This window comes from Papio anubis, chromosome 2 (assembly GCF_008728515.1).
Source record: "Papio anubis isolate 15944 chromosome 2, Panubis1.0, whole genome shotgun sequence".
Lineage (NCBI taxonomy): Eukaryota > Metazoa > Chordata > Mammalia > Primates > Cercopithecidae > Papio > Papio anubis.
In genome coordinates this window covers 175,514,385-175,529,654 of record NC_044977.1, presented here as the reverse complement: position 1 = coordinate 175,529,654, position 15,270 = coordinate 175,514,385, and the positions used below count along the sequence as shown (strand labels likewise).

Here is a 15,270-nt window from a genome sequence, read left to right as displayed (position 1 = left end):
CACAATTAATTTAATGCAACTTTTAAAAGAACACAGGATTCCCAGACATGAAGAAACATGAGCCACAGATATAGTCAGATGACTTCAGAAGTATTTCCAGGAAAACCGAAGTCTGTCTTAATAAGATACCAACTCTGAAATCCCGTGAGATGCTTGTAACTGAAGCTTAATACAATAGGCCCATCAGTAAATTTATTCCTAGCCAACCAATGTTGCTAAAGCTTTAAAGAACAGATAAATTGAAATGTGTTTTGCATGGGGAAGTTTTCCTCAGAGTTCCTCATTTTTATATAGGAAATCAATTTGCATCACTGATGATACCATTCACATCAGACACCCCAAAGTTGTTAGGAGGTAATTTAGTTTTATGCTGAAGCAATTTGATACTTGTTCTGATTTGTGATTTTCATTTTGTTTGCTAATGAAAAAAATTAATGAGCAATGTTACTAGAAATACAACTTATCAAAACATTGGCACTGTGATCACTGCGGAGCTGGTACCTGGACCTCTACAATGGAAGAGCCATTAATCAGATAGCATAGGCAAAATTTCAGGGTACAGATGCCCTTACACATACCTTTGCACTGATTTGTGTTTTTGTCAAGAATTGCCTTTGTAGATACAATTTTTCCATACCTGAAAGAGAGAGAGAAAAAAAAAAAAATCCATGTTATTGTAACCCAGTGAAGACACTTAAAACACCCTAATGAACATCAGGGCACACACAACTGAGCATGGATAAACCAAGAAAACAAGCTCTGAATTCCTATTTCACACCTGGATGATTTCCTTTCACCAGCTCTTCTTTATAACTTAGGAATGTTCTTCCCTATGTAAGCAATGGGTTGAGCTTCAAAAATAAACTTGTCAGGTTGTCACAAGCAGCCAAAAGAAGATCACATGTGATTGTGATCACAGTAAATCACACTCTGTGGATCCATGGAAGAAAGCATGGACCTTGGTGGTAGACTGAACAGGGTTTGCATCCAGCTCTGACTCTCACCTTGTGTTGTAACACTATAGAGTTTAATCCAACTTCACTAAGACACAGTTTCTTCAACTGTAAAAATGAGAAGCTAAATATGTCAAATCTCCTAGTTCAATCAACATTTATATCTTTGGGAATATTAGACTCCAGGAGAAGAGTAAAATGAAGGTAAAATGGGGTAAGGTAAAATGGGGTTTACCTAAGGTGCTGAGGACAGTGGCCGACACAGAGCAAGTGTTATCAATGTTAGCTCTTCTTCCAATGATGATCTCCCTGCTATCAGCTATATAAAAATGTTTCCAACCCTTTGGCATTCTCTGAGAATGATGAAAAGTGGAAGGGGGTAAAGATTCTGTCCCAAAAGCTTCAAACGTTACTACTTAGACTGTCAAAATCTTCCACTGAGAAAATTGACATGTAAAATTATTTGCTAAAAGATAATTACATTTATACTTTACATTGTTAGTTTTAAATGTTAGGGATTTCATTATGTTCTCACTCTACCTAGTTGTACAGATACTCACCCATTCAAAGCTTTTTTGTTTGTTTCATATAATCAAAATGACTATTACCTCACGCCTATTACCACAAGAGATTATTCCCTTTAAAGACTCCCAATCCTCCCTTTCCCATCTCCCCCAAAACACTCTTTTTGGAGCTCTATTTCACCCCAAGAGTTTCTCTGTGGGGAAAATAACCAGTAAAATAATATCATATTTGAACAGTCTCTTTACTAGACAATGATTCATGGTACCTACAATCATGCCCATTAGAAAGCTGTAATGTTAGCTAAGTTTGAGCTATTAAGGTAAATAAATATTTGCAAAATTGTATGTATTTTAGAGTAGAAAATAAGGGAAAAGAGAAGAAAATGTCACTGCATCTTTTTTTTTCCCCACACCAAGCACCATTAATACAATATGTGAGAAGTAAAAATCAGAAAAAGAAAAAAAATTAGACAGGTATAACTATCTTACACGAGACACATAAACCCTTAAGACAAAAATCCTTCTTAATTGGTTTATAAAGGTGTTCCTGAAATTTTTATATAAGAACCTTCTAAATTGAAATTTAGTTCTGTCTTAAATATGAAATTAAACATTACTGTGTTTCATGGTGGATTTCATCTCACAACTGGACTATTAACAATAGTTAATGGCATGCATATTGTCCTACTGTATCAATCTTACAAGAATGTCCTCTACTTCCTTAAATGTAGTATATGTAATCATTTTTACAGCAAAAAAAAAAAAAAAAAAAAAAGTCAAACGTTTTCTTATGGAAAGCATTTGTGAGTATTTTGACAAGTAACATTTTTATAAACAAAGAAGAATTATTTTATTTCTCAGAAATTATTACAATATTACTATCAATGGAAAATCACACACACAGTCCAAAAAAGCAAACTGTGCTATTTCTTAACTTCCCTATTTCTAAACACTCTCTAGGCAAGACTTCCCAATAGCACAGAATCACAAAACAATGGAACACAACTCAGAGTACTTGACACAATCTCTACTATGACTGGAGTACTAGGAATTTCATCCCATGGCTCCGTTACAACATTCTGCATTAACAATTAATTTGCAAAGCTAGGATATGCTTTAAACAACAAGAGAAGGTACTTAATGGGCCACTGGTTACAGTTCATGTCTGAACTCTCAGGATGACGAACAGGTACTTTCTGCATGACTGGCTCTGTATTCTTTGTGATCTGCAAAGTCAACAACTGATGTAGATAAATAAGGTTTAGATTTTTTTTTTTTTTAAAGACCTAACCACTATAAACACAAGTCCCACGAATGTAATACACCTATGAAATTATGCTTTTATCAAAGTATACTAGCAGATTAGAATGAAAACTACAGATTAAAAGTACACAATTTTATACACTCTGGAGGAAAATAAAAATTTCTGAAGTAAAAAGTGTTCCTTCATGTATATAACCTCATTTACTTACTCTTTCCCTTCTTAGGGTTTAGATCAAGACCTTACGTCTTCATAAAGTTTTTTCTTCAACTATGCCACTCACCAGTGGAAAAAAAAATCTAATATTAGAGAAAATTATGTGACCAAATTGCTGAATAATGCCTGGAAATAGACACCTGAGCACCAGTCCCATGTGCCTCCTGGCTCCAGAAGCTTTCAGACAAATCCAATTCACTTCTCTATCCTTTCATTTCTCATAGCTAGAGGAGATAAAATACTATCCACGGTCTACTTCCTCGGGGGTTTGAACTTCTCAGGGGAAACAAATAAATCAAGTAAATACATTTTATACTATAGTTCTTTCCATGTGGGCCTTCTCTAGCCAGTGTAGGAACTTCCTAATACAACATTGTAAAGATGCTTTTTGGCGACTCCATACCTACATATTCACCAACTAGCCTGAGTGCTCATATATTCTACAAATATAGCCAGGTCTCTAATGACATTTTCTTTATATTCAAATACAGCCAGGTCTCTAATAAGATGTCTTATATTCTATTTTCTTTATATTCTAAGAGTACGCTTTAAAAGAGTAGCCATTCTACATTGACTATTTGCTTATTATATTTTTGAGTTTTCATAATTGAATTTTATAAATTTATATATTGTCTATCAATTCTTTAAAACACTTTTACCCTAGCTTGTCAATACAATTTTCATATTTAATTTTTTAAAAGAACTAGCCAGTTATTTTCTGGCATTTATTCTTAGTCTTAAACAGCATCTGAGTCAAACTATATTTGTTGATACACTTGATTATTCCACATACAAGCCTAATTTAAACTAATGGCATCTTTTATTTTCAAAGTTGAAGAGAAAATAGAGCTATTATGGGTCTACTCTTCATGAATTATGAAGACATCAAATTGGTGGGATCCTTCAATAAAGAATTTATTTTTAAACCCTTTTGCTGAATCACCCACTGTGTATATTAATTCAAAAAATACAGGCAGAGACTGAAAATAGAGTCTCCGCAGTCAATTAACTCTCAGCTAACTCATTTTTCACAGGCCTTCTATATTGATACCAGACTAGAAAAAGGTATCACATTTATTTAATGGATGAAACATTATCCTTTTAGCAAATGTGGTTGTTTGCCTACTTCTAGATGGCTCATTCATTCTTTGGCATTTGGGGATGGTAATGGAGCATATCTGTAGCTTCAGGGACCCAGTTGGAATGTGGTAGGGCTATCTCTCTAATGGAATACATCAGCCAGATTTCACCTACAAGTTTACAACCCATTTATATTCTGAAGTATTAACAAGTTCAATCTACAAATGAGTAATCAAAGCCATGCACAATTGTTATGGACTGAATTTTGTCCCCTCAAAATTAATATGTTAAAATTGAAATCCTCACTACCTCAGAATGTGACTGTATTTGGAGACAGAGTCTTTAAAGAGGTAATTAAGGTAAAATGAGGTTATACGATAGGCCCTAATCCAGTATGATTGTTGTCCTTATAAGCAGAGACAGGCATAAAAAGACTATGTGAAGTCATAGAGAGAAGGCAGCCATTTACAAGAAAAAGAGAAAGGCTTCAGAAGAAGCAATGGTGCCAATACCTTGATCTTGTATTTCCCACCTCAAAACTGTGAGAAAATACATTTTCATGAAGTCACCCAGTCTGTGGTACTTTGTTATGGCAGTCCTAACAAACTAACACAATAATCTTCTCTCCAAGGCCTCCTGAGCTTTGCAAAAAGGAACAGAGGTGAGAGGATTCATCAGACAAGACTCCTTTTTAAAGTGCTTTGCTCAATGATTTGTCCCCTCCAAGCTCTTACCTAAGACCTCCAAACTCTTTCTCATCTAACATTTGCGTATGATAACAGAAGCCTAGAAGTATCACAGTGTTACAAAGAGTAGATAACAAATAATCCAGAACCTGGTCCTTGGTCTTATAATCTGGGCAGTGTTTCTTTCCCCCGAGAGATAGTCAAACTCTGTAATCATGCATCTACACCAAATAAATTTTACATGTCTATTGTGAAAAGTAAAACGGCTTTTATTAACATACTACTGGGGCTAGTACCTTACAAAGAACACAAAATAAGAATATCTATGTGGGAGATTTGGAGAAAAGTGCCTAGAAGAGGAAGTGTTTGAAGAAGGGGCAATATTTTATCAATGAGGAATGATTTTTATGTGTCTTAGAGATTAGAAAAACAATTGTTAAAAAAAAATGAGTCTTTTTCCAGGTCAGTGTATTACTACTCAGCAAATTTCTATTTTCATGCTACAAATAGCTTCACCAGGAACCTAGGAGTACAAGCAGCATTTCAAGTTTGATATACTCAAAGAAAGTGGTTCTCCATGTTTAACGGGCAGCTGGACCTCTTAGGGGGCTTATTAACACAGGTTGCTAAACTCCACCCCCAGAAATCTGACTCAGTAGATATGAGGTGGGCCTGGAGAATTTGCATTTCTAAGAAGATCCCAGGTAAGGGTGATACTGCTGATGATGCTTTGAGAACCACTGCTCCAAAAGACTAACACACAAACAGCAAAGAGGTGGTTTGTTATTTGCAATACTCCAGAGACTGAAGACTAAAGGAACTTTCTTTTTTTTTTTTTTTTTTTTTTTTTTTGAGACGAGGTCGCTCTGTCGCCCAGGCTGGAGTGCAGTGGCGCCATCTCCGCTCACTGCAAGCTCTGCCTCCCGGGTACAGGTCATTCCCCTGCCTCAGCCTCCTGAGTAGCTGGGACTACAGGCGCCCACCACCATGCCCTGCTAATTGTTTGTATTTTTTTAGTAGAGACGGGGTTTCACTGTGTTAGCCAGGATGGTCTCGATCTTGACTAAGAGAAGTTTCTATCGATATGGGGAACAACCTTTAAAGCTTCAAACAAATTTTTGTTCATATAATACTTTAAATTGAAAATGGTAGGCTGGGGGCAGTGGCTCACATCTGTAATTCCAGAACTTTTGAAGGCCAAGATGGGTGGATCACGAGGTTTGGAGTTTGAGACCAGCCTGACCAATGTGGTGAAACACCATCTCTACTAAAAATACAAAAATTAGCTGGGCGTGGTGGTGTACACCTGTAATCCCAGCTATTCAGGAGGCTAAGGCAGGAGAATCACTTGAATCTGGGAGGCAGAGGTTGCAGTGAGCCAAGATCGTGCCACTGCACTCCAGCCTGGGTGACAGAGTGAGACTCCGTCTCAAAAAGAAAGAAAGAGAGAGAGACAGAGAGAGAGAGAAAGAAAGAGAAAATTGTAGTCTGTGTATTTTTTCAGAGTTTTGCCTGACGATATTCTTCATTTAGCCAAATATAGTAACAACTTACAACTCAAATATAGCTGTCTTGAAGTTTGTTTTCAGATACCTTCTAGAAACAAAGTCCAAAGAAAACATTGGCAATGCCTATGTAAATCTCTTCTGCCACTTGAAATAACTAGTTGCTAAGTAGTAGTTTGACTGAATTAGAGTGAAAATCGTGTGAGAAAAATGGCAAGCAGATAATGATTATTAACTGGTTTGTGCCTTACTTGTTCTTTAATTAGAAATAGATATAAATATGGCACAAAAATAGCAGGCCAAAAATGCATACTTTCAAGTTCTTAAATCAAAAGAAAATCAATTATTTGCTAGTTTTCAGAATTAGTAACTCTTGGGTTATACTTTAGGTTATATAGTTGGGTTATGTAGTTTGGGGATATATATAAGCTGTCACCTTAGCAAAAGTTTATGAGAAAGGGATTTCCATACCAATAGAGTCAGAAACCTTGCATGCATCTGAGTACCTTCTACAACTGATTCCAGTGCATTTCGGCATATTTAATATTCTTTAATATGTGGACAACTAGTATAGAAAGAGGATGAGGTTTAGAATCAACTAATATAGACTTGAATCTGAACTCTCCACCCACATGACCTAGGGCAAATTACTCAACCCCTCAGCACCTGTTCCTTGATCTGTATGATTACTATGTTCCGTATTCTATAGCAACTGTAAAAATGAAATAAAATAGAATGTATTAAAACTCCTAGCACAATGTGTGACATGTTAAAATTGACTCCTTTCTCTTATTAAACCCTCCCTTATTACCTATACATTTAGTGTATAGCATAAAATAATAACTCAGATACTACTATCTTATGATCATTTGATAAAGCCAGAATGTCCCAGTTCAATGCTTCCAGAGGACCCAAGAAAGCACATGATTTAGCATTTATGCTTTCTAATTTGTACTCCAAGTCAATTCACAGTTTCCTCTTCACTCACTTAGTCTCCTTCTGACAATACCTAGTTACTTGCTCAGACTGTTCTCCAGGCCACTTGAATGCTGTCTCCACTACCTTCCCATATGCTTGTCCCTCCTAATCTTTCCACCAGGATCCACCACTCTACTTCAGTACCTCTGTTCTACCCTGTTTTCTATTGTCTCCTTTCCTGGCCATCATCCAAGAGAGCCATTAAACCTGGTCGACTACATGTTGACCCTGGCATTTCTTGGTTCTCACTGCCATCAACTCCTCATTTATTCATGCATAATCTTGAACAGTACCCCATCTCCAGAACCATTTGCCTTCTACAGCCTAACCATGTAGTATCAATTCTCAAGTTCTTATGTAAGTGGCTTTCAGATTTTGGAGGTTTTAAAGGTCTCTCAGGAATTCATGGGTCTCCCTTTCACAGCCTCTCATCTCCGCCCCAATGTGTTTCATTTAGCTGGCACCTACTTTTATAACACTTCCTAGACACTAACCCTTTTTCTAAGTTCTCTACATTTTTCAACTCATGTTAATCATTGCAACAAACCCCTGAGGGAGGCACACTGTGTCTAGCTACATTTTACAAATGAGGACACTGCACCAGCCACAGGGTAAGTAACTTTCCCAGGGTCACGTGACTAGGAAGTACCAAAAGCAGGATCCAATCTCAGACAGACCAGCTACAGAGCCCAGGCTCTGCCAACACTTGTTGCCTCTCAGCTCTAGTGCCACCTGCCATTCTCCTGTCTCAAAAGAAGGCCTGCCTCTCCTTTCCTCCCCCATTAGTATTCATCCCTGTGATGTCTGTGACCTGTTCCCCTATCTCTCACCTATATTTCTCTGAAATGTACACGCTTCTTCCCAAATGCCAGGGCTCTTTCCCCTCTGCCTGCCCTTAAACATTTGCAAATCCTATCCATCCATACACTGGTTATCATAGGGTTTCTCTCTTTTCATTTACTGCTAGACTTTTCTTGAATGATTGCTCTATTCAAGCTGCTTCTTTCTTTGCATTATCCCGTTTCTGCTTAATTCCTAAACACTGACAATACTTTGAAAAGTGACCAGTAACTTCCTAATTGGTAAAAATATTCAGTTACTAGCATTGACTTCTTGGCACCATTTGGTCTCCGAAATAGCTTCCTCTTGAAATATCCTTCCCTTGGGATTAATGAATTACCTTCACCTGTTTCTTTTCTTTTTTTTTTTTTTCTTGCCTATACTTTTTCCCTTATCTCCATCACTTACCCCTTCTCTTCCACCATGTTCCAGAGAGTGTGTGTAGATGAAGCTTAATCCTCAGTCCATTTGAGTTTCAGTGCTACAATGTGCATTACACTAATAATTCTCAAATTGTAATGTGCATTAGAACATCTGGGTGGCTTCTTATAACTCTGGGGCCTCAACCCCAGAGTTTCTGATTCAGTTTGTCTGAGACTGGGCATGAGTTGATCCCAGGATCACAGTATAAGAACAACTGTATTATAAATATCCTTTATTTTCATGCTTTGAATTCTCATTTTTTTGTGTTTCACTCTCAAAGTTTCTTCTCCAGATCTGTCTTCACACTCAATCCTCAGTCCTGAATATCCAGTTAATTAGATATTTCTCCCTGTATGCTGAATGATCATCTCAAATGACACAACAAAGTTTAACTCACTATCTTCCCCTTTTTCTTTTCTCTGAAAGTATTTTTAGGGCAGAAACTAATCAGGTATTGAAATGGATACTGGATAGAGACTGTGATGGCCTGGAGAACTTAAGCTTCAACTGAAGGGACGCCTGCTTGTCAGCTCAACCAGTATTACCATGAACAAATATAATCCCAGCATTTGCAGGCCTTCTGATTTTTTTTTGAAAGAAATTGATTTTTAGGCAAAATTTCCCAATTTTTTAAGGTTGGCTTAGAGATTTTACAAAGCAATGTAAAGGCCAAATAAAAAAATATCTAAGTTGAGTGAGCCTGAAGACTCTGTTTGTGATCTTGGCACTATTGTCTAATTTCCCCTTTTCTTGCTAAATAATACAGGTCCTTCAAAACTTAACTGCGTGTTTTGGCTTATTTGATCACCGGTTATTTCTCTCAAATCTGAATAGCTGCTGTGCTCACAGTCTGTATGAAATCACCTAGTACTTTATTTATATATTTATTATTTGATGTGTTGTCTGTTGTTTCCCCCATGAGATTTTCTCTTCAATGAGACCTTCATTTTAAAGAGGCTCAGATCAGAATAGAGCGTGATGCATAATAAGCCTCCACGAACATCTTTAAATTTCTCAGTAATTTTTATGGACCTGACAACATTTCCCAGATCAGAAACACCCACTAATGATTGGACTACATGTATATACACATGTATGTTTTATATATATATATACACACACACTCTCACACATACACATATACATTATATATGCTATTAACTAAAAACCTGCTATGTGACAGAGAACAGTAGATATTTTATTGCACATTCTCATGCCTACATAATTAATTGATATTATTTTGATTTATTTAACATGAAATCATTAAATTTAGGTATATTAAGTTACCTGGCTAAGTTCATGCAGCACTTAAGTTATATTGCTTATATTTAAATTCAATTACATTTGGCTTCCAAAGCTCTAATCTTTCTTTGATTTCATGCTGTCCCTATGTGTAGTGAATAAGCTCAGATAAAACTCAGTCCTCTGGCTAGTCAAGATGCCTACCCCCCCCCCCCCACACACACACACACAAAAATGTGTAAGGTTTGCAAATTTTGGACATAACTAGTCCTTTAAAACGCAGAAAAATTACCAACATTCTTTGGAAATAATATAGCTGCATATTTACCACTGCTTGTTAGAACTTCCTTTTAAAGAAACTTGTTCCTTGAAGCAGCTTATGGCTTCACAATATGTAGCACATTCTAGTACAACTGTGTATCCAACATCAACTGAATACATAATGGAAAACATAGCTTCACAGCAGATTTTACATTTGCTATTTGAGAAGACATCAAATCTGATTCTGAAAATCCTGACATCATCTACAGTCTCAGTTTTAAGAGAAAACTCCATTAAATCTGCAACATATGTAGCCATTTTTAGAGCCACATTTCAGTAGAGTGGAAGTCAGCAGTTTATAACACATTCTTGGTGCTTCAATATGAATGTTTGTGTTTTCCCAAAATTCATCTGTTGAAACCCAATCACTAATATGATGGTGTTAGGAAATGGGGCCTTTGGGAGGTGATTAGGTCATGAGGATGGAGCCCTCAAGAATGTGATTAGTGCCCTTACAAAAGAGGGCCCAGCAAGCTGCCTTGTCACTTCCATCATGTGAGGACAAAACTGGAAGGCACCATGTAGGAACCAGACAATGGAGCCCTCATTAAACAATGAACCTGCTGGTGCCTTCATCTTGAACTTCTCAGCCTCCAACACTGTGAAATATAAGTTTCTATTTTATATAAGCCACCAGGTTTGTAGCATTTTGCTATAGCAGCCCAAATGGACTAAGGCAGTTGGTTCTCACTGTATCTGCAAGCACAGTTCCAAACCACTTATTAGATTTTGAAATAAGTTATATGTTGCTAATGAGGTGGCAGCTCCCAAGTCTGGCATTGGTCACTTAGTTTCATTCTAACCTCCTCCAAATTGTCTTTGGGCTGGGTGTGGTGGCTCACACCTGTAATCCCAGCACTTTGGGAAGCCAAGATCAGTAGATGACATGAGTTCAAGAGTTTGAGACCAGCTTGGGCAACATGGTGAAATCCTATCTCTACAAAAAAAATTACAAAACTTAGCCAGGCATTGTGGGGCATTCCCGTGGTCCCAGCTACTTAGGAGGGTGAGGTGGGAGGATCACTTGAGCCCAGGAGGCAGAGGTTGCAGTGAACTGAGATCGCACCACTGCACTCCAGCCTAGGTGACAGAGTGAGACCCTGTCTCAAAAAAGAAAAAGAAAAAGAAAAAATAAACATTGTCTATGTCACTAACCTCATTCTCCTCATCCTTACTGAACTGACGTATCTCTGATTTTTTTTTTCTCATCCTTAAGTAGCTAATTTTAATTCTAGTTATGATCCAATGGTATTTTGGGCATATCTTTGTTATTAGAGATGGCAATTGGATCATTAATTGTATCAATGATAAAATGCTGTATTTTATTATTACTGTATTGTACTTTACTATATTGTATCTTTTTTTATCCTAACAGTGGAGTTATTCAAACCTTACACACAGGACTCAATACATATTCATTAAATGAGTGAATAGATTAGTGAATACCGTATATTACACCTTGAACATTAAACAAGATGATTAGGACGGCTATGGGAGTCAAGTATGTCTAGATACAGTGGTATGTCTCCTGTTCTGCAAAGTGACAAAGTGCATACTCTGCTGATAAAGATACATTGCTTTTTATATATTATGTTGAGCACATTTCCTTCATTTCATCCACAAAGAGAGTGAGCTATAATATCACTCAAGGGTCAAACTAGAAAAGAGTTTAAAAATACTGATTGCAAAATACTTTATGAAACTGTATTATTTTAAAACTACAAGGACACTCAAAGGAAAAAAAATGAGTTTAAATGCTAAAAGAGAAATTCCGTGTACTATAGCAGCTGCTGTAAGCTTTTTAATAGATACACAGTTTTGAGTATTACTATAAATGCCTAATACAAATAACTCAATGATGTCTGTAAAAGAATGACAGTTTTGAGATGTCTGTAGAATCTTTCTGATCTTCGTAACACTTAAATTGCATTTCTGTGATTAAGTAATACAAGAATGCATGCTTCATTTAAAGATTCAGAACCCACAAAAGGCAAAATACACAAAGCTATATAATACAGAAATAACTAGTTCCATGAAGGTAATTTCTATTTTTTTAAAAAAATTACATACATAGAGAAAGCAGAAAAGATAAAATCAAGGCCAACTTTAATTCAAAACAACTCTGTTTTTCTTATTTCTAAAAATGTATAAAATGAAGCACCCATGTGAAAGAGACCACAGCTATTTTATCAATACATTAATCTCCTCATATTAAATTTTGAGATGCATACTAGGTAAAGCTGTTATTTGTCACTCCAAAAGATCAATCCTTGTGGAACTATACCAGGGAGTCCATTGTCCAGTCTTTAGTTAAATACTTCATAATCGCATAAATCAATGGCGTAGTTCAACTACCTATGTGAAAATTATTGGCTTTATAGACTCTTTATAATCCAGAGAACTTTAGAAATTCTATGTAAAATGTATATAACGACCTCACTGGTAGTGAGGTAGGTGAGAAGACCTAAAAGAGTATGTAAAGTCTTCTAGCTCAATAATAGGCTTATAGTAGATACTCAAAAACAATAGTTGCTGGGGTCATGCACAATCTTTTAATTGCTTATTGGTCAGAAATTACAGACTTATGTTATAATTAGATTCCATAAAGCATAATCAAGAAACTGAGTAGACTGCGAAGTTTGTGTAATGCTGTCTCAAGCGAAGTATCAGTGACTTCTGGTTCACTTATTTGCCTTAATCCTTCTCATTACTGCAGGCCTGCACACTCCCCTGAGTGCATGCCTTTCATTCCACAGGGAGTCAGTGGGGATGTTTTACATGACAAAGAACACACCTAGGATGCCTTTTGGTTTGTGCCATTTAGGAGGGTCATGGGATAAAGGAAGAATGCAAGAAAAATTCAGCTGCTCCCTGCATGCCAGGAAGAATATAATGTTGTCTTATAGATCTTTTTACCAGATCAACTCTTATTTAATAAGCTTAAATATATTCATCTAACTTCCAACACAAGGCCCCATATAATGCTCTCAATATGACCTGATTTCTGTACTCTCACAATCCAAAGCACTGTTTTCATACTTTCTTGAAATATCTATGACTATGAATCTTTGTATTTAGGCACCCATCACATCCCATAATCCTTTAGAAGATACCTCATGCTTTATACATTTATGATGCAAAGGATATTTATGTCTAGTAGATATACTGTAAACATTTCATGGTTTGGTAATGTTCCTGGAGGAAAGATGAGATCAATCACTCTTAATTGTGGTGTAAAATAAGAAAAGGAAAAATTGGCTGGGCGCAGTGGTTCATGCCTGTCCCAGCACTATGGGAGGCTGAGCTGGATGGATTGCCTGAGCTCAAGGGTTTGTGACCAGTCTGAGCAACACAGTAAAACCTCGTCCCTACTAAAACTACAAAAAATTAGCTGTGCATGGTGGCGTGCACCTGTAGTCCCAGCTACTCCAGAGGCTAAAGCAGGAGAATTGCTTGAACCCGGGAGGTGGAGGTTGCAGTGAGACAAGTTCACGCCATTACACTCCAGCCTGGGTGACAGAGCAAGACTCTGTCTCCAAAAAAAAAAAAAAAAAAAAAGAGGAGAAATTTATTAAAGCCAGTCACTTACTAACAAATGCATTGTACTTGACTAATTATTCTTCTTAATTTTGGTATTTAATTATGCCTTAAGCATCCATTAGAGACACTATTTATACCATAATAAACCTTTCATTACCATATGTATCACTTTGCTCAGCTGGGTTGCAATATTATCTCAGTGAACTATGCAAGAACCTTCTTATGTTTTAATAATTCTTTAGCCCTTCACAATGCTTCACATATCTTATTTATACTATGTCAGTCAGGGGAGATACTAAGCTCAGATTCTCCTTCTATTCTTTATTTCCATCACTCCCCAATGTGACCCCTTAAATACAACCAATTTTAATCATGGGAAGTTTCTAAAATGTTCCCTGCTATGTTGCAACTCCATCAGCCAAGAATTTTCTTCCTTTCCATCTGCCTCTCTACTCAAAACTTCTTTTGTCTAATCTCTGTTTAATGGTCTCCTCTAGAAATATTTCACTCACCATCTTTCTTTGAGCTGAATTAAAAGCTTCTTCTAGACCAGTATGCCTCTTCGTAGCACTGTCCCTACTACATGGTAAGCACATACTTATTTCTGAGAGTTACTTGAAAACATAAATTGTGTCTTCCTTGTCTGTGTCACCCAGTCATCACACAAAACACAGCACAAAATAGGTTTTCAACATACGTTGTAAAATAGGCAAAAATGAGGATGTTAATCCTATGTAAACAATCAAAAGAAAAGTTAAACTTGAATCTTTTTTCTGCTACGTCCATATCAGATAAAATTACTAGGGAAGCTGTGTTTCTTTTTTCTAGTAGTAATCCCTTGTACTAAACATACTATTTACAAATATAAGAATATTCATCAGCAGCCTAAAACTGGAAACTACCCAAATGCTCATAAATAATAGAACAGATAAATATTTTGGGTTTATTCAAACAATGGAATACCATACCATTATGAGAATAACAAACTAGAGCTACAAGCAACAATTGTGGGTGAATCCTCAAACAATGCAGAGCAAAAGACACCAGATAAACCAAAGTATATGGTCTACAATTGCATTTATATAAATTAATGTATTAGAAGTCAGGATCGTGGTTATCCTTGGCAGAGATGAAAAATTAGAAGAGGCACTGGGCGTGGTGGCTCACGCCTGTAATCCTAGCACTTTGGGAGGCCGAGGAAGGCAGATCACTTGAAGTCAGGAGTTCGAGACCAGCCTGGTCAATATGGTGAAACCCCATCTCTACTAAAAATACAAAAAATTAGCCAGGCATGGTGGCAGGCGCCTATAATCCCAGCTACTCAGGTGGCTGAGGCAGGGGAATCACTTGAACCAAGATCATGCCATTGCACTCCAGCGGCCTGATTGACAGAGCGAGACTCCATTTCAAAAAACAAAAAAAAACAACAACAACAAAAAAAAAAAACAAAAAAGAAAAAAGAAAAAGAGAGAAGAGACATAAAGGGTTTTTCCTATGCTGGTCATGTTCTGTTTCATGATTTGGCTGCTGGTTACATGGGTGTGTTCAGTTTGTGAAAATACAACAAGCTATATACTGACGATTAGTACAATTTTCTATCTACTTGCTACTTTTCAATAAAAATGTGCAGAAAATAGTAGCATTGATGACAGAAGCTAACAATGTTTTCCAGTGAGGATGAGATACATAGAGATGGAGAAG

The 15,270-nt window shown here is 36.7% G+C and overlaps 1 protein-coding gene across 9 annotated transcripts in view; it reads right to left on the bottom strand.

Moving 5' to 3' along the window:
* Window positions 1-15,270, bottom strand: part of RBMS3 (RNA binding motif single stranded interacting protein 3) — a 1,467,317-nt gene that overhangs the window by 542,547 nt on the left and 909,500 nt on the right. For all 9 annotated transcript variants that reach the window (XM_031662883.1, XM_031662884.1, XM_031662885.1 and 6 more), the window contains one exon: window positions 579-637. In XM_031662883.1, coding sequence (XP_031518743.1) covers window positions 579-637 — 59 coding nt within the window. The remainder of the gene's footprint in view (window positions 1-578; window positions 638-15,270) is intronic.